This window comes from Scardinius erythrophthalmus (assembly GCF_964197995.2).
Source record: "Scardinius erythrophthalmus genome assembly, chromosome: 17".
Taxonomy (NCBI): domain Eukaryota; kingdom Metazoa; phylum Chordata; class Actinopteri; order Cypriniformes; family Leuciscidae; genus Scardinius; species Scardinius erythrophthalmus.
In genome coordinates, this window is record NC_138237.1 from 6,745,604 (window position 1) to 6,767,258 (window position 21,655).

The window sequence follows — 21,655 nt, forward strand, 5'->3', positions numbered from 1 at the left end:
GTGCAGATGCTCAGATGTAGATTATATATGGGTACGATGAACAAAACATAATGGCAATAAATAAATTAATATAAAACAGCAAAGCATCCTACATATAAAACAAGCCAGAAATGGTCAAATATTATTTATTTTGTAACTTATTATATATTGTGATATGTGAAGAAGCTGTGCATAATAATCAGCTCATTAATAATAATAATTCTGTCAAAGTATCTTCGCAAAGTGTTATTAATGTTCACCTTTAGTCAAGAAATGTTTTGCTTTTACTAATTTTCCCTACATGTGACCAAATCCATAAATCTGAACAGAAACAAGAAAACAAGCAAATGATTATCACCATCAACCGAAGTGTTTTAGCTACATCAGTCCTGTGACTGAAACCCCAAATCGTACCATTCCCAGAATCCAGTGCATCCGGCGGTGGGTGTCCGTGTTTGTTTGCCCTTTGAATGGTGTGACGAGGACGGAAGCTCAGGGTTCGGATATGACGACGCGCGAGCCGTACGTAGGCACTTGAGCTGCACGAGCGCACACACACACACAGACACACAGACACCTGAACAGACGTCCCGCGTCCTCCATCAGGGCGAGTCCATGCTGAACAGCTCGATGCCCTGAGAGTTCCAGTGCAGACCGACTCCAGAGTTAAAGACCAGAGACCAGACGTACGGGATGAAGAAATCCTCAGGCTGCTCTTCCTCCACGTATTTAAACTTCAGCTCCGGAAATATCTGCATGAGGATCACACACACAACCACAGAGTTACAAACAGCTGATAAAATGTTAAAACAAAACAATGCATCCTTAACTAAATCATCCAGCAGCCAAAACGTTGATTTTTTTTTTATTCAGCAAGTGAAAAACCTTAGCAACCATTAAGATATAATATTTGCTCACGTTTCAAGATTCATTCACTCAAATGGCTTTTCAGAAAACAAGTCCAAAAGCTCATTGACATCAGTGTTATCTGAGTATTATTTATATTCTACTATATTCTTTATTATTAAGTGCATTAAATGATTTCAGAAATCTTGCCTTCAGAAGTTGATTAATTAATAAACAAACAAACAAATGAAAAAAAAAGTCAAAAATACTTATTTGATTCAATAAATTATTTTGTAAATACACCTGAACTACCATTAATATGGAAGCTTGTTTCCGCCACGGAATAATTGCAACTTTTTCTCTCACAATTCCGACTTTTTTCTCTCACATTTGTGAGTTTACATTTTGCAATTCTGCAAGTCTGCAGTCGTTTGATGATTTTTTTTTATTTCGAGCTTATATCTCGTAATTCTGACTTTATAATTTGCAGTTGAGACTTTATATTTCGCAATTTATAAAAAAGATTGATATATTTTATGTATTCATTCATTCATATTTTTATATTTTATTCATTTTAATTTCCATTTTAGTAACTGTAATGCTTCAGCTTCAAGTATTTAACTTATTTCAGTTAGTTTTAGTCATTTGCAATCAATTTAACTTATGTAAAGTCTCATTCTGAAGAAAGATAAATATTTGTTCTTTAGACAAACATGCACTGATGCTTCGTTCACAATGACCAAGAATGCCAATCAAGTCAGTTTTGATTTAATGTGACCAAGTGTAACATCACACACGCACAGATGTCTTTACAGCCTTAAAAGTTCTGTTATTATTGTCTATGTAAAATGTTTCAAGAAAGGAGCGAGTGCAAATGAAGGGCGTAAATAAGCCTTCATAATGAGTGTCTTTAAAGCGCGGTGAACACAGATCCGTGTGTGTTATCTGATTTCAGGTGAAGCGGCTGCAGTTTTGACGCAGGTGTAATTCCATCCACCTGTGAGGTAAATACACTTGAGTTTGATTGATTATATGACGGACGGGAACACCTCAGACGCTGCTTTTCATGTTTAAATACAACCCTCTTAACCCCTGGTAAAGCGATACGCAGCGCTACTACCCGAGACGCTAGCGGCCGTCTCCTGTGTGCTAATCAGCATGAGGAGGTGTGTGTGTTAGCTAACCGGAGGGTTTGAGTTCCTCACACACACACACACAGCACAACCGTGAGCGTCTACGTTTACAGACGCCTCGGCCTTGGAAGTATTTTCCCATCATTCCTTTTAGATTAGACAATAGATTAGACAATAATTCTCAGGCTTGATCCAAACCAATAAGCTTCGAGATAGGGCTGGGTGGTATATCGAGTTTGTACGATATATCGATATATTTTTTAGAAACGATATGGAATGAGGCAATACCGTTTATATCGATACAGTAGTTTGATACGAGCACATCTGAAAAATAGCGGAGGACGCAGTGTGAGCTGCTGCAGTGAAAGTACATAGTACAATTTGTCCTAAACATGACACAAGCTTATATTAAGGGCTTCAAAATAACTGGTAAGATATAGTTAACAAGTTTAAAGCAGCTTGCCCTGTCAGATGCTTACTGACAGATACTGTTGCTGACTGACAGATAAATACTTGCGCTGTTTAATGCGTTTGAGATGTGTTGCTTTCCTCAGTGCTTAACTTACATTTCACAGGTATATTCTCCATCTGTAAATGTTAGAAAGTCAAACAAATATGTCCATTTCACTGTCAGGAGAGGACGAGCTTCTGCAATTGAATCTCCGCTAATATTCAAGCTTCCGTGAATGAGCGACGCCGCGCGCATGCGGGCCAAACAGATGGAGCACAATAGAATAGTAGCGCAATAATTCTGACTAAAATATACATTTTGCTAAAATATTTGTTGTTGGAAACAATAAATATGCCATATGGGGAATATTTGGAACATGGGAATATGGGAACATTATAAGTGACCATTATAACGGGGTAATCAAACGCAGGCTAATAGTTTAAGTTCTTTTGTTTTTATTTTCATTTTTAGTTTAGCCTTTAGTCAATTTAAAAACAAAAGCATTATTTTTGTTAGAATGTAATGTGATTTTAACCACCTTTTTGCACATAATATATTGCATAGCCTACATTAGATTCACAATATTTGTTTCCATATCCTCCAATATCAACATTGTTTGTAGGATATCATTGGGCAGGATGAAAATGGCATGTTTTTTTAAATAAATACAGATTTTCTTTATCCAAATGGAAAAATGTAGAAAGTACCGAGATATATATCGTATATCGCCATTTAACCCAAAAATACCGAGATATGATTTTTTGGCCATATCGCCCAGCCCTACTTCGAGATGAATCACAATGATTTTTAGATCTTTATCGTTATAGTTCATAATTCTTAAAAAAATTCAATTACAATAAAATTAAATTGAACTTTGTAACCTATCCATCTATCACTCTATCACTATCACTCTATCTATCTATCTATCTATCTATCTATCTATCTATCTATCTATCTATCTATCTATCTATCTATCTATCTATCTATCTATCTATCTATCTATCTATCTATCTATCTATCTATCTATCTCCCATCCATCCATCCATCACTCCATCCATCTATCACTCTATCCATCCATCCATCCATCCATCCCTCCATCAATCCATCCATCCATCCATCCATCCATATATCAAACCATCCATCCAACCATCCATCCATATATCAAACCATCCATCCATCCATCCATCCATCCATCCATCCATATATCAAACCATCCATCCATCCATCCATCCATCCATCCATCCATCCATCCATATATCAAACCATCCATCCATCCATCCATCCATATATCAAACCATCCATCCATCCATCCATCCATCCATCCATCCATCCATCCATCCATCCATATATCAAACCATCCATCCATCCATCCATCCATATATCAAACCATCCATCCATCCATCCATATATCAAACCATCCATCCATATATCAAACCATCCATCCAACCATCCATCCATATATCAAACCATCCATCCAACATCCATCCATCCATATATCAAACCATCCATCCATCCATCCATATATCAAACCATCCATCCATCCATCCATCCATCCATGCATCCATTCATATATCAAACCATCCATCCATCCATCATCCATATATCAAACCATCCATCCATCCATCCATCCATATATCAAACCATCCATCCATCCATCCATCAAACCATCCATATATCAAACCATCCATCCATCCATATATCAAACCATCCATCCATCCATCCATCCATCAAACCATCCATCCATCCATCCATCAAACCATCCATCCATCCATCCATCCATCCATATAAAATTAAATCTATAAAATGTGTTAAAAAAAATTAATTACAATAATTTGAACAATAATTAACATTATACAACAACTAACCTTTAACCTAACAAAACATCTTTCCATCACAATCCAGTCAAATGCTAGTGGATAAAGTCCTGCTCCACATTTTCACAGTGGAGATTTTAAAAAGTTACAACTAAAATTCATCAGTTCTGCACTAAAAGCTCTCAGTGCAGCCTTGACTGGCTAACTACGGCCGCTGTTCCTGTTGTTCGGTATCAATGACCTCTGATCCATCTCTAAACAAACACAACAGCTGATTCCAGCCCACAGGAAGCTCTCTAACATGTAGTCTGACTTTAGGCCGCCAAAAGAACTTTCAGAAACAGGAAGATGTCTGTCTGTGGCTCTGAGTAACACCGTTCACTCTTGGCTTAATTTGTAGTACCACAGAAATCCTCCTTCCGCTCTTTTCAGAGGCCATGGAGGAAAAGTAGCCCAGAAGACATGAAGGAACCCCTTTCACTGGAACTTTACAGTTCCCCTGGAGCGATTCTGCAAACAAATGCTGTCATTTCCCATCAGTGCAAAAAAAAAAAAAGAAGAAGAAAAAAAAAAAGAGAAGGCTCGTGAAACGCCGCTTTCAACGTCTGCTGCAATGAGCAACTCTGTGGAAGATGTTGTCACTGAAATATGAGTTTGAGGCAGTGAAACTTAGAAAGATATTCAGAGCTTTGTTTCAGACTAAAGGTTTGCATGCATAAAAACACATGCAAACTCGACGGCACATGCAAACACAGCCTTTCAAACAAACAAAACAGTGTGTCTTGTGAGTTCTTTGTGGATTTAACGTACTTGTGGATTTAACGTCATGCCTCCTTATATGCTCAAAACACAGGGCATTGCCACTGCAAATTAATATGAACAAGATTAAATGGCCAAGTGATTTATAGCAGCTGATAATCAATTCAGAAATGGACACTGGTGTGCGAATTGATGCCACAGAAAGGACAGTATTAATCTGATTCATGCATTTGTGCAACGTGTTGAAATGAGATAAAAAAAAAAATAAAAAAAAAATTCTATATATATTCTTGTATACATCCGTAACGGGGACTCTAAAAGTCTAAATAATACAAAATGTTCTTCTTTTTAATATGCAAATTCAGGTGGTATCATCCTACGAAATCATTCTGAAACATCTCAAGTATGATATCATATAAATAGATATTTACATATAAATGTTTAGAATATATATATTTATTTAATTCCTTTTTCTTTTTTCTTATTAGTTTCATGACAATTATGCACATTTCACTCTTAATTCTCTTTTTTTATTCATTTGTAAATTTGTAATTTTCTTTATATGATTTTAATCATACGGTCATACTTGAAGTCGTGGAGATTTAGTGACAGCCACAAGTTGTCCAACATTCTGTGCTCTCGCAAGCAAAAGCATGTGTGTTTGTGTCTCTGACTTATTTGCATGTGCTGCTAAATTGCACAATTATTCTTCATGCTCTCTGCACTACAGCCATGACGTTCCCGCAATTCATTCGATTTCACTAGCAAATTAGGACACTATAAATCAGGGCCTTAGCAGAGAATAAATGAGAAATACGTTTCTGCTCAATCTGATTCATTCTTTTATTTATCTGATATTATGTCCAATGAAATGGAATAGTGCTTGGTCACACCAGAGTTATTATAGTTAACTAACGGTATGTTTACATGACAACAATGTACTAAAAACAGATGACAATCTTTGACATTGTCAAACCAATCCCCGTTCACACAGATCTGCGAAAATGACAAAAAAGGCTGTATTTTGCATGCCAGACCAGTAGTCGGCGATCATGTCACTTTGTCAAGAAACACCCCTCGAGCACGTAATATACATGCGTGAACGTGATATCACCGTTTTCACAAATTCACGTTTTTGTTGTTTACATGAAGACGATAAAGGCAAAACCTTGCACTTTGAAACGCGTTTTCAAATGTTCACGCTTTCAGGCCCCCAAAACGCCGTTATTGCGTAAATGAACGGCCAAAACGCATAAAAGGTTTTTCGTTTGAAAACGGTGTCGTGTAAATAACATTTCCATTACTTGAGATAAACATTAACTGAAAGAAAATAAAAAACTCAAAACTTTTATTTTAGCTAGTTGCAAAGGCAACATTTCTCATTTTAATTTAGTTTAACTTGATATACTAAAATAAAAATAAATAATAAATAAAATAATAAAAATGGCAAAACCACAAACAAAATGACTAAAACATAAAATGAAAATGGAAAAATTTAAAACTAAATGAAAATATGATTAAAACTATAACAGTATCTCAGTGACAATAAAATAAATTTGGGTAACACTTTATTTTACAGTGTCCTTGTTATATATGTTTCATGTACTTACCATAGAAATAACAGTAAATTATGCATAATTACATGCAACTAACCCTAATCCTACCCTAACCCTATAGTAAGTACATGTAGTTGCTTAATATTACTCAGTACTTAAATATATAATTACACTGTAACGACACCTTAAAATAAAGTGTAACCTAAATTTGTTGTTCACTCTAGACGTAAATGGGCAGAATATTTACATTTATGAATTTGGCAGATGCTTTTATCCAAAGCGACTCATTCTCTGGGAATCGAACGTATGACGTTGGCATTGCTAGAGCTATGCTCTTTATGTTTTAAGATATAGGAATTAAACAGGTTAATTTAAGCTACAGAGTACGTTTTGAATGATCAACACCCTGCAAACCTTCTAAGATTTCTACATAATTGTGTTCACTACTCTTCAAAAGTTTGGGGTCGGTAAGATTTATGTTTTTGAAAGAAGTCTCTTATGCTCACCACAGCGGTATTTATCTGAATAATAATCAGAAATGTTTCTTGAGCAGTAAATCATCATATCAGAATGATTTCTGAAGGATCATGTGACGCTGAAGACTGGAGTAATGATGCTGAAAACACAGCTTTGATCACTGGAGTAAATTACATTTTAACATATATTCACATAGAAAAGTTATTTAAAATTGTATTAATATTTCACAATATTACTGATTTTACTGTATTATTACAATCAGACAGCTTTCGGTTTGAACAGCTACAGGAATCGAGTCGTGACTGAACAAGCCAACACAACCCGAGCATGATCCAGCTCAACCAAACGCTTACAATATCCTACATAAAACATGCAGGAAACGCCTGGAGATTGGCCATCCCGGGCAAAACCAGCAGCTGCGAGGTGGCGGGTCCATCAACAGCGATCTGACCCAACCCAATCAACCTGAGCCGACCCAAGCCAGCGCTCAGGTGAGTCGCAGGCCAATCGACAGCAGGTACGCTGCCCATCGGCGTTAATAATGCATCAGCATCCTATCATATTCCCCAGTGCTCTCATTGTGAAAGACAGAGGCTGTATTGAAGCGCTTTCATATCTGACTCCACAGAAAGGGCTCAGAACTTGGCTGGACTCGCTGACTCCGGGTCTGCTGGCTCGGCTACACTGCGGCTCTATTCATGGCCGGTCAAAGTCTGTCTGTTCCTTTCAGACGCCATACAAGCACACGGACCCGGTCTGTCACACGTGGGAGGACATGAAGCGACTCGCGTGATGAGGGACTCCGGGTCACAAGGTCAACGACTTTCAGAATGGCGGGGGACGATTAATGAACGATTAGTTTAGTTCATTCTTTATTGTTTTCAAAAACTTTACGGGTCAATGTGTCAAGAACTTCCCTTTTGTCATATTTGTCCCTAAAATCTAAAGAAAGAATTACGAAACTATATTTTTCCTGCTGAAAATATATATATATTTTCAATATTGTGACAATATTTCCATCAATTAAGCACATTTCCCCCAAAGTCTCATTAGTCAAGTCAAGTCATCTTCATTTATACTGCGCTTTTAACAATGTAGTGAATATTAGTGAAAAGTAATAATCCAAGTCTCATTGTGAACAAAATAAAATAATGATCAATATATTTATACATCATGTATTTATTTATTAGTATTTATTTCATGCTTATTATAGTAATTTTATTTCATAAGTTAAATATTATTGTATTGCCCAAATGAAAATCTGATAAAAATTTATAAATAAATTCAAAAGAGAATTCAATAAGAATCTTGGGTAAACTGTGTTTAATTTTTCTGAAAGCAATAAAAAAAAAAAAAAAAAAAAAAAAAAAAAAAAATTATATATATATATATATATATATATATATATATATATACATACATATATATATATATATATATATATATATATATATATATATATATATATAGCGCTTTATTTACTTATATATATATATATATATATATATATATATATATTTAAAAAAAAATTATAATAATAATAATAATAATACCTTATGAAAACTACCAAAATATCTTTAAAATCCCAATCCAATATCATGTAATTCTTTGAATTTAAACGTGTTGATGGCGTACAAATAAAACGTCTTCATCAAGAAGTGACTCAGATGAACCAGGAAATAAACAGGCGCTGAGTATCAGCTTCATGTCAGAGTACATGTGAGTCCCACTGAGGGCAGATGAAAACCCAGAGCTATTTAAACTCTTAGATGTTCTCTGAACTGAAGTCTTGCGTCAAACTGTTCTCTTCTCAGTTCTCAAACACACACACACACACACACACAGAGAGAGAGAGAGAGACATACACCCCCCTGTGGGGCCCCAGTGTTTCCTGGGAAGAGAAGGGCCAGACAGAGCCCGGGCAGAATTGGCTCATGGTTGGCTGAGCTCCAAGGTCGCCAGTCGGCTTGGCCCTGGTTTGCAGCAGTCGGAGCCTCAGAGCAGAAACAGTTCACTAACACACACACACAGATCGGTCTGCTCACACACACAGGGGAAATGGACGCAGATGATTTTACATTAAAATGGGGCAAAATCAAACACACACAAACTGAGAAAGAGACATTAATCACTTGTGTCTGATTCAAGACATACACTGATAAGAATATATTGTGACAAGCGAACATTGCATATCCATAATGAGAGTCAAAATAAAGGCCATAGTGACATCAGACAAAAAAAGAAAGTTGGCAACCCATTAGATTTGGATGAAATTCAAAACATTTTGGGATGAGATTATGATTTTTTTCTTTAGAATTACATGTAATGATAAATTGTTTAAAAAAGGACCAGAATTATAATTTGGGGTTAGTAAGACTTTTTTAAAGAAATGTATACTTTTATTCAGCAAGGATGCACAACTGTTTTCAAAATTGATAATAATAATAATAATAAATGTTTCTTGAGCATCAAATCATCATATTAGAGTGATTTCTGAAGGATCATGTGACACTGAAGACTGGAGTAATGATGCTGAAAATTCAGCTTTGATCACAGGAATAAATTACATTTTAATATATATTCACATAGAAAACTGTTATTTTAAACTACAATAATCTATCACAATATTCTTGTTTTCACTGTATTTTTGATCAAATAAATGCAGCCTTGGTGAGCAGAAGAGACTTCATTCAAAACCAAAATAAAAAAAGTCAGTTCAGCTTTTAAATGCATTAGAAAACAGAAAACTGCAAAAACCTGATTGAGAAAGCAGTCTTTTTCATGACTAGTTAAGTGTCATATCCAAGAATTTCAAAATGCATCCAAAAGCCTTTATGAAAGCATGTGTGTGTGTGTGTGTGTGTGTGTGTGTGTGTTACACTGATGTCGCCCTCCCTCACAGGAGCCACGGTGTCTCTGTCTTATCACCACGCAACACACACACCAGCGCACTGGCCAAACAACAAATTCCACCGCCTCTGTCACTCCGTCCACGTCACACACGGCTGTCGCAGCTCCTATTCAACACTAAAGAGAGAGAGAGAGACAGAAAGAAAAAGGAGAGACAGAAAGAGGTAGAGCTGTGGGCAGACAGGCAGTCTGGCCCTTCACGCTTCCTTTGTGTGTGTGTTTGTGGTGGAATAAGGGCCGTCTGTACCAGGACCGAGGGTACGGAACATCCCTCAAGCGCACAGTTGCTCTCTTGGGACTCTGATTCTGATAAGTGTTGCCTACTGCATGCTTGAGTGTGTGTGTGTGTGTGTGTGTGTGTGTGTGTGTGTGTGTGTGTGTGTGTGTGTGTGTGTGTGTGTGTGTGTGTACACGAGTCTGGATGTCTAGACGAGAATTTTTCATTCCCAGTCCTGGGGACGCCCAGGACACAAACACAACCCAACACACAAACACACAAACAAACACACAAACACACAAACACACAAACACACAAACACACACACACACACACACACACACACACACACACACACACACACACACACACACACACACACACACACACACACACACACACACACACACACACAGAAATGCACAAGCACGCCAATAAACTACTAGAGAAAACATAGTAGAAATTAGAGATGCAAGACTATGCAATATTAAAATCACTAGTCAGTGTGTTGCATAAATAAACTTGCTCAATATGTATACGTGTACACACACACACTCACTTAAACACACACACTTAAACACGTATGTACATTCATATTTATACATACAGGGCGCTATATATATATATATATATATATATATATATATATATATATATATATATATATATATATATATATATATACTATATGTATAAAGTCCTGAATAATTAGGCTGGTCTTGGACTCACACAACCATAATAAGGCATGTTTTTTGGGGATATTTACACACATTCTTGTGTCTAATAGCAGATCGAAACTTGAACGGACTACACGGGTCTCATAACATTTTAAATGTTGGATTATTAGTTGCATTGTCTTAAAAACACAAAAATCAAGGCTGAAAGCTCAACAAAGGCCAAAGCCACCCATCTGAAAGTGTTTAAAAGGGGATGTTTCTCAGACGTGATGTTTCTCAGCAGGTTTCATTGTGCAAGCTGTTGCTAAATATCAAAACTAAAATAAAGAAATAAATCCAGATAAACTAGTTAACCTCACTAAATCGTTAATAGACAACAAATCTGTTCTGTCTGGTTTACAAAGCAGCTTATTACAAGTTGCGCAGTGTATGCCGTCACATAACGGCCAGCCCAACTTGTTGCTAAAGTCTCAAACAAAACTTTCACATAACATTCAAAGATTCAGTTACAAGAACGTCTTCCTCATAATGGCGTTCACACTGAGAACGATTTGCAATGACTAGACAATATACATCAGCCCATCCATGAAGGTCTGCGGGTGTTTCACAGGTCTAACGATCTCTATCGGCCCTCAAACTCATTCGCCTGGCCATTAACCTGATGGATGTCGTCTGTGATATCTGAAACACGGAACATGTGATAGAACACGCAATTAAACGGCGGATGAACGGCACATACCGGCCACTTTTCCCCTGATTTAGGGGGATCAGAGGGGATTGTGGGTAAGGATAAGAAGGTAACGAGACACGTGCTGCAGATTTATTCCAGTCTTTTAGCCCGTATATCAGAGACAGATATGTGTGATTTCCTGTTCTTCTGGAGATGTCATTACCCGCATGTGTTATAAAGTGTAATGGATGGCCCCGGAGGAGTCGTTTGTGATAATGAAGATGAGGCCTGACCCGCTCTCAAACATGATTGCTCACGTGTTCACACTCGCCGCTCACTCTCGTATCAGATAAAGCACAGCTTCATTTACCTGCAAAGTTGTGTAAAGTTTGCCAAAGAAATTCAGCTAGAGTTATAAATGTACATAAAAATACACATTTGGCATCACCGATTAGGGCTGTCACTTTTGTGAAAAGTGATTGATTTGAGACATGTGTTCATTGAATCAATTGTAAAATTGATTTTCCACGTCTAAAGACGTTTCCATTTTAAACGCCAAATATAGGCAAATCCACGGACAACGAACAGGCATTAGGATGAACGTAAAGAGGGCGCGCCGCGCTTGAGACGCACAAGTCAGCAAATATTCCTGATGATTTATTGGCGTGAAGTTTCGTGCACAATGACAAACAGGAGTGCAACATTCTCCAAAAACAATAAGCAGAGCGGACTGCCATAACAGCAATGAAAACATCACTGCAGTCTTCAACATGGCTGTGTTTACGATTAGAAATGTCAAACAAATTTCGCCTACGTATGCGATTGTAGACCGTAGCCCGAATCTGTATCTGTATGCATGAGACTGTCTGAATACCCGCAGAGTTCACAGTTTTGTTGTAAAAAGAGACACATTATGCAGAGGTATAATTTGCTGTTATGTGTGTGTGTCAGAGCCTGCAGTTGCTGTGTGACGCGCGTTCGCTGCGGGCGTATCGTGACGAGCTGGACGCGCCCCGAGAGAAGACCGTTGAAATCGATTACCTATTTTCAAACGTAAAGTGACAGCCCTAGCACCGATACACCAATACTGCTACTGATGTCTCTATGAAACAGAATTTTTTCTCAATTGTAGCCATTAATTACAGGCATTCAGAATTACAGTATAATTGAAAGCTATCATTTATCCTTAAGCTAAACTTATACCGTAACTTAGCGTCTAACTCAAACACTGGGCAGTGAAATCGAACAATTTATTAGCCAATGGCTAAGCATAGCATGAAAATGTATTCGCATATGCGATTGATTTACTCTCATCGTAGAGGGATGCTTCTTAATGCTGGAAACGTTTTTCAGTCAAGAGCAGTGAATGTCTTTTGTTCTTTGATTACATTAATGACAGACATCACAGCTGCAGGTTTTTTAGGCTTCTGTCACCTTAAAAGCTGCCGCAGACAACGCGGATCTGACGCACATCTTATTTTCTCACATCTCGTTACATACATTCAAGTCTTCATTTTACTAATTTAATTGTGCTTGCGAAGATACTCGACAAAACCGGCATTTTGGCATAATTCTGTGTGCTTTTGTCCATTCAAGCGCTGTCTGGAGCGGCTTTCTGTGCGCACGAGTGTGTGTGTGTGTGTGTGTGTGTGTGTTTGTGTGTGTGTGTCACACAGACAGGACATTCACAGACGTGTGCCAGTAGTAACGCACTGCCATCTCTTTTGTGTCTTAACGCGTGTATGGTTTAAAAGCATTTGCTTGAATAAGAGTGTGATCATGTACTGTAACGCTAGCCAAAGGATGATGGGAAAAACAAACAGATACTGCGTTAAATGCATTAAAAAGAATGTATGCGTTAAACTGGAAAAAATAATCGCATGTTGATTTTGACAGCAGCACTGATATATATATATATATATATAATTTTTTCTAGAACTTTTTTCAAATTTATTTAAAAAATATTTTTATACTTTTTCTTTCAATGAATATATACACACATATTTGTTTTGCAGTAGTTACTAAGTAAATATATTTAATTATTACAATTTAATTGAAAAATATATATTTACATAAAAAATATATACAGAGTTTTTAACAGGACTAAAAATACAAAAATTCTACAACTACTTTTTTATTTTTCATTAAAATACTGCAAAACACATGGTGGATTAGAAATATTATTTATTTGGATGATTATTTATTTATGAAACTAATAACTTTTACCATGGTAACACCTGATGTATGTGTGTGTGTGCACAGATGGCGGTTGTGTGATACAGTCAGCTGGTGAATTATTAATTCTTAATCCAGTGCATCTTAGAAGAACTAGTTTTCCTGTCTCTAAGAGGAAGTGAAATGTCACGGTTCTATATTTGGATAGGGACAAATATTTTGTTTTGAAAATAAAACAAATATTAGAGTGAAGAGGTCAGATGGGTGGAGAGGTGGACAGGGCCGATGACGCCAGAAAGAGAGTTCATGTGTGTGCTTACCTTCAGACGGTCTTTAGGGAGGGCCACGGCACCTTTCTTGATGACCTCTTGAACTCTCTCCACTGATAGGTCACTTCCTGCCTGCTCCAGTCGCTGGCTGAAGAATCCAATCACCTGAGACACAAACATACACACAGTCAATAGCTATGTTGCCAGTCACTGTGGCTCTTTTTACGTACATCATAAATGACTTGTGCCTCAGAGCGGCAGATGAGACACAATAAACACCGTCATGATATATATCTTGTGTTCTGATGCTGGTGTTTGGGAACGCAATCATGTGAGACGCATGTAGGAGGGAATTGAACCGAATAATTTTGATGACAGAGACGTTTCAGAATGACCAAACCAACATTTGAGATGCTGTGCGATGCGATTGGTCTGCTGGTTAGTCTCATTGAGGGATTTATTTGGTATATGTTTCCATCAATCTTGGTTTATGCACACATCTTCTTATCGGATAAAAAAATGGTCCGCCTCAATTGAGTGCATACGTTTTTATGCACATTTTTTTTAAATGATGCACATCTTGGTATTTCCATTCGTTGGTATTTCCATCTTGGTATTTCCATTCGTTGATGTAAATATAGCTAACGCCATGACATCAGTGCAATGCTGTAAAATATGATGTTTGCACAGTGTGTGTGTAACAATATCCCAGAATGCAATGCAATGATGAATGAATCAACAGCAATAATCAAACATCTTCATTACTCATCGGAGTGTAAAAAGACCTTCCTGGTTAAATAAATAAAATTAAAAAACTAAAACCGTGTCTAAAACCAGAAAAAAGCAAACAGAACCCATTATAATCAGAACTAATTGAAGACATTTGTACATTTTTTTTTAAATATGCACAATTACTGTACTTATTTCTAGCATGACAACTGGATTTCTGAATTTTAGAAGAAAGAAATTCACATTTTATGCAGCACACGGTATATACTGTGCAGTTTGCAGTGCACTAGTATTCCATTAATTCAGTTTTGGATGAAAGCAATTTTATTCTGTGTGGTGTGTTTAAGGCTTGAGGGAGTCATGCAGCATTAATGCACCAGTGTGAGTGTGTGTTTAAAGAGGGAATTTACTTCCTGACTTCTGTAGATTACCCAGAAGCCCCCTGGGCTTCTACTGCACAATATAAATGCAGTAGGTTTAGTGTAAATCTCTTCATCTATATGGATGTTTGCACTGAGGATTTTGAACCATGTGTTAGAGTATCATCTTTAGAGAGTGATACGGACAGCCACATGAACTACATATCTAAACAAAAGCAAAAGCAAAAGCTCTGTGAAAAAATCTAGTGAGGTGTCAATCTTAGGCAACATATTTAGGCATATTAGCACAGTACTTTTGCAGTACAATGGTACAGTGATGGCAACATATACCATGGTAGGTATTTTTTAGTGTTTTGTTGTTAAAAGTGACCTAGTTTTGACCTAACTCAATGTCACATATAATTATTTATACACATTTTTAATATTTAAAAATAATCTTCACAACATGTCAATGTAAAACTCTACTGGAGTCAACAGCAATTGTGTGAATTGCTTCTCATGAAGAGTGTTTCAAATCAGTCACTTTAGGTTTAGTTTCAGCGTATCTTTTCCATGTTAATCAGAGTGTTTGTCCTAACCAGCCGCGACGGCGACACGCGACGATTCTGTTTTAGAAACGGTTTCTATTTTTCTGCGACGTCGCGCTGGAACAACAAACACAAAGTGTGGAAATGATAATCTCAGGTACTGTTTATGTGCTTTATTTAATGTTAAAAGCGTGTAATGTGACTTTGAATATTATTTAGTGCTCCAGCTTTGTAGCCGTGAATGGATAATTCACCTCAGATCTTGAAATTAAACAAATGGAAACAAGAACGTTCAAAATGTGGACAAACAAGTGTATTATTTGACAAAGACTGTTTTAGTGACTCAGTAGCCTATGTATTTGAATAATGTTTAAATGGTGTAATATTTGTGAATCTGATTATGTAGATACTTCATTTTCTTGCGAGTGTCGTCGAGATTACTCTCTGGTGCCGCGAGACTCCGCCCACACGCTGTTCTGATTGGCTGTGGGTTTTGATTGATTTTTACGCATCTCGCAGTCGCGTCACGTCTAGTGTGGACAGACAAATTATTTGTCGCTGTAATCTTATCGCGTCTGGTTAGGGACCGTTCAGTATTTATGGCATGGACCACCGGAGGAAAATAGGGGAGGGTCACGTCTTTTTATTCTTTGTTGAGGGGAGGGTCATCCAACTTTTTTTTGTCTACGGGGAGGGTCACCCAACTTTTGCATTAATGAAAACAGCAAAATTTCAAAGTGGCTTGTTTGGTGCATATTTTCCATGTAGCTCTCTCAGTCTCGGCCCCCCATTGCTAGCAGATGGGTCTGACCCAACAAAAATCCAGTTTGTTTGACAGCGCCCGCGCCCGCTTCGGCCGTACGCGCTCAGAAAAACTGCATCATGTCAGAACAGAACGCCAATAAAATGTTTATCCGGCAAAGCTTTAAAGCACGAGCAAATAATGAACTTTTGTGATTCCGAATAAGTGCAGTGTCCTGTGAGTGTAACTCTACCGCTGCATTAACATGTGATGTAAATATACGTCGAGTTTTACAGTATTGGGACTGAGGCGCCAGAACTGCAGCTGATAGAATGTGCGCTGTACGATACTAGCATATTTTAGATTCCATGCTTGTGTTTCCACAACAATGTTAGTGAGTAAATCTTCTGAAATGGCCACAGAAAGCAGAGGTTAAGTCGTTTGTCATGGTTGTAAAAAAACAATGGCTACCTGAACATCTTTGCCAAGCGCAAAACAGTACAGAAGTAATCAATAAATTATCGGGGGGTCATGCCTTTTTTCACAATCACAATTTTTCACGTCTCACCGTGTCAAGGTTCTGCATGATATCCTGGAAAGAGGGATGCGAGCGAAACTGTTCGAACAGTTCTCGCTTATAGAGCAGCGCGTACAGCAGGTTCGGGTTGTGATGGAGGGAATTACTCAAACAGGAGTTTATAATCTCCAACATCATTCTGATCACCTCCTCGATGACATTCAGATCCTGAGCCTGAGGGGAAAAAGAGAAAATGCAGCGAGTAATGACAGAATTATTTTTTTTATTGTAATAATATTTCACAATAATGCTGTTTTTACTGTATTTTTGTTCAAATAAATGCAGCCTTGGTGAGCAGAAGAGACTTTTCAAAACCATTAATAAATCTCGTTAACCATAAACTTTCGGACGGCTTGATCAGTAAATCCACACAACACTAATTGTCTCCTAACCTTTGCATCCCTGGTTCAAACGCATGGACTAATGCTGTCTAGGAAAGTGCCAACAGTGCAGAGAACACCACACTGTGTGTGTGGGTTAAATGGGTTAACATTTCCCTGTGCTCTGCTGCAGTCTGGGCCATCACACTTTTTCTGGGTCACACACACACACACACACACACACACACACACAGACACACACACTTAAAGCGGGGGCAACAGAAATGCATATTTTCTCCCTTTTTTGCAGCCGCATCATATATATTTCATGCATCAAATTGAAGCATGTTTGAAGCCAAGGCTGTAAGGATGTATAGAGTGTGTGAGTGTGTGGGGGACATTTACATCAGCAGTTTGTTCAATGCAAACCCAGAAATCCCCACAAACATATAGATACTGGCCCACTGGCCTTAACCCGGGGTTAAAATTGATGTTAAGACAGGTATAATTGCATTACAAAACTATAAAGCATTATATCTTGAATAAATAAGTATAAGAGTTATAGTACTAAGGGACTGCTTCAAAGAGTGCAATTCATTATAAAATGCACAACATAACATGCCAATATACTGTTTAAACATTTGAGCATGAGCTAGTATTATAATGTATTAAAACTGTAGAAGCTGTTGTTTATGAGAATATCTTCACATAAACCATTGCCAAAAGATTCTTCTCTTCAGTAACACAATGCATTTGACATTCAAATTCGTTAAAAAAATGTTTTTAAAAAAAATGTCATGTCTCTGAAGAGCGTTCAGCCTCTGACCTTTGACCTTCTCATTTCCTTTTCTCCCACTGTCCTTCCCTATACAGAGTCTCTGCCTGCAGCCATCTCGGCCTCCTCTTTATGTTATTCATCTATTGCTTATTCTCAAGACTGATGTCAGTTTCCGAGCCACAAATCTCTCCGGACAAAAGCAAGTTAATGGAACAGAATGTGCAATCCGGTTTCCATAGGAACGAACGAACACACACACACACACACACACACACACACACACACACACACACACACATCAAATGCTCTTTGTGTGGAAGCTAACAGAAGTGATTTTAGGAGATGGCAGCTCGAGAAAGCTCAGAGTGTGTGTAGTGACACAAAAGCCCGGGAATGTACAAAAACACACAGTTTTATGGAATTAGCTTCAATGACTGTACGACAAACAACCGCAGCATCGTTTACAACACTGCAAACATAATTCAACTCTTGGGAGAGAGAGAGGGGGAGAGAGAGAGAGAGAGAGAGAGATGGAGAGAGAGAGAGAGAGAGAGAGAGAGAGAGAGAGAGAGAGAGAGAGAGAGAGAGAGAGAGAGAGAGAGAGAGAGAGAGAGAGAGAGAGAGAGAGAGAGAGAGAGAGAGAGAGAGAGAGGGAGAGGGAGAGGGAGAGGGAGAGAGATGGAGAGGGAGAGAGAGAGAGAGAGAGAGATGGAGAGAGAGAGAGAGAGATGGAGAGAGAGAGAGATGGAGAGAGAGAGAGAGGGAGAGAGAAAGAGAGAGAGAGAGAGAGAGGGAGAGAGAGAGAGAGAGAGAGGGAGAGAGATGGAGAGAGAGAGAGATGGAGAGAGAGAGAGAGGGAGAGAGAAAGAGAGAGAGAGAGAGAGAGGGAGAGAGAGAGAGAGAGAGGGAGAGAGATGGAGAGAGAGAGAGAGAGAGAGAGAGAAAGAGAAATAGAAAGAAAAGAAAAAACAAAAATAATAAAATAAGATAAAGAAAAGGAAAATAAAAAAGAAAGTAAGGTAAATAAAAATAAAATGAAACAGAAAAGAAAAGAGTAAAATAGAAAAGAAAAAGCACAGAGAGAGAAAGAGAGAGAGAGAGGAAAAGAGAAAAAGGAAAAGAGAAATAGAAAGAAAAGAAAAGAAAAAACAAAGAAATAATAAAATAAGATAAAGTAAGGTAAATAAAAATAAAATGAAACAGAAAAGAGAGAAGATAGAAAATAAAAAAAGAAATAAAAAGGAAAAGATAAAAAAAAAAGGATAAGAGGAAAACTAAAACTAAATAGAAAAAGAAAATAAGACAAATAAATACAATTTAAATAAAACAAGAAAAGAAACTCATCCTGCAGTGTTTTTGCTCCAGAAATGAGTGTTTCTTCAGTGGTTGAGGAGAGTGGACAGTAGGAAGGTCACATGACAGTAACAACATGGCGGATGTAGTACATCCGAATTTCATTCATACTACCCATATTATTACTATATAGAGCATATTTTTTAAACGGTCGCGAAGTTCAAGTGTAGTAGCTACTCAGACAAAACGTGATTTCGGATTTCCCTCAAAGAGCCAGACACATACGTGTGTAAAGCGCTCAGTCCCGCTGACCTCAGACTGAATCACTCTCACAGTGGCACCAGTGCCAGAAGAACAAGAGCTTTACTGGAAAGACAGCAGGTTTTGGAAAGGCTGTTGTGATTACTGTTCTGCTTGAGACTCACGCAGATAAATTCCTCTGGAAACACACACACAAACACACGTGTACATGATTAAGCCGCCTTCAGTGTCCCCATACGGCACCGTCTGTTAATACCTGAACCGCGGCGACAGAAGAAACACCATCCTTGATGTCAGGACACGTATAAAGGCGACATCTGACACCGACGCATGATGCAAGACCCTGAGAAGATGGAAACTTCATTGACCCAAATGCTGTTGAATTAAAGCAGGAATGTGTCATTCAGGCGCCTCTAGTGGCAGCAAACAGAACTGCAAAAATAATGACTGATTTCAAACAGGTTTCGTGGAAAACGTGCATTAAGTACAGAGCCCTTGCAATATTGCTGACCCTAAAATTAGGGATGTGTGGAAGTTCATCAAACAAAATGCCAAAATTAAAATACATAAATGGAAAAAACAATAGACGTTTTGATAGAGATTTCAAGCTGAACCCTATCCGGATAGTCGAATATTTAATGCATTCATTATTTCTTATATCCCTTTTTATTCTAAGCTTCTACTATTTTAACTTTTGTATTCATATCTGTAATTAATTACTCACCCTCATGTCGTTCCAAACTTAAGACTGGTTAATCTTCTAAACACACATTAAGATATTTTTAATCAAAACCTGAGAGGTTTCATTAAGGCAATGCAAAACTAATCTATATGAATTAAGCTGTTTAATATAAGTCTATATGATTGCTTTATATGATGAACAGATTTAATTCACATATAGCTTGTGCTTCTGTATATGTATGTGTGTTGATCAATGTTTAGACGCAAATAAAATCCGTTCATCACATAAAGCGATCGTATCTCTTCACAAGACTTGGATTAAACCGCTTGATTCGTATGAATTTGTTTTATGACGCTTTTATGATCTTTTTGAATCTTCAAAGTTTTGGTACTTTCAATGGAGGGACAGAAATCTCTCGGGGATTCATTTCAAATATCATAATTTGTATTACGGGATTGGAACGAGACGAGGTGAATAAATGATGACAGATTTGTATATTTTCGTTTCTGTCTAATCCATTCAGGTTTATTTCTACAGTGCGGACGTTGAGTTTGCAGAAGTTGCGCTGATGATATAAGCCCAGCCGAAGCCCTCTGCTCTGGGTCGCGTTCCTCACACCTTCTCCTTCCCACCAGACAGAGGAAATTCCTGCCCTCCGTTCCCATGACGACCCCCTACATGTCGGAAAAGATCTGCGGACGCAGCAGTCGGGAATATTAACGGGGTGGGAGACTGTCGCCGCTGTTATTAACCAAATTTAAGAGACTTAGGAAACAAATGTGCAGGATGGGATCAGACCGAACCTGAAAATTCTCGTCTAGACCTGCGGTTCTCGACAAACAGGTCAAAGGTCCGTTCAAACTGGTAAACAATACTGGTCTGGTACTTGATGTTCGAAGTGAAATGTGGGCCGTGAAGCAAAAGCAGTTGAGAAGGACGTCTGGGAAACCGGATCAAACTACAAGCTGGAAAGAAGCTGGAGGTGTCTAGACAGAAACAGGGAGTGATAATTAGACGAGAAGAACGTAGGAGTGAATTAGGGATGAGAGCGATATGCTCTACAGTACAGACTAATGAGATTACACACACACACACACACACACACACACACACACACACACACACACACACACACACACACACACACACACACAGAGAGAGAGGGAAAATCAGGTCAGATGTTAATGTGTGAACAACCTGAGTGTGTGGAACAAATCCTAAACAGACACAATCAAAGCACTTCTGTAGATAATAAGTATCTTCTTATCATATAGTCTAATCATACACAGATGTTATGCTGTGTGCTATTAGTATTTTTCATTAATTAATATCAGTCTGATTATTTATCACCATAACACTGATCAGAAGAGTCACTGTGAGTGGAATGTACATATAAACACTAATGTTTGGGGTTTTGTAAAGAAATTAATACT

At 37.8% G+C, this 21,655-nt stretch overlaps 1 protein-coding gene across 2 annotated transcripts in view; it reads right to left on the reverse strand.

Moving 5' to 3' along the window:
* The window catches only part of dym (dymeclin), an 83,038-nt gene continuing 61,383 nt past the window's right edge, over positions 1-21,655 (reverse strand). Inside the window, exons 15-17 of one of the 2 annotated variants that reach the window (XM_081390453.1) lie at positions 16,880-17,062; positions 13,985-14,098; positions 1-731 (exon numbers count right to left, since the gene is read on the reverse strand). In XM_081390453.1, coding sequence (XP_081246579.1) covers positions 582-731; positions 13,985-14,098; positions 16,880-17,062 — 447 coding nt within the window. In that variant the 3' untranslated portion in view covers positions 1-581. The remainder of the gene's footprint in view (positions 732-13,984; positions 14,099-16,879; positions 17,063-21,655) is intronic. The other variant, XM_081390454.1, reaches the window with a different exon arrangement.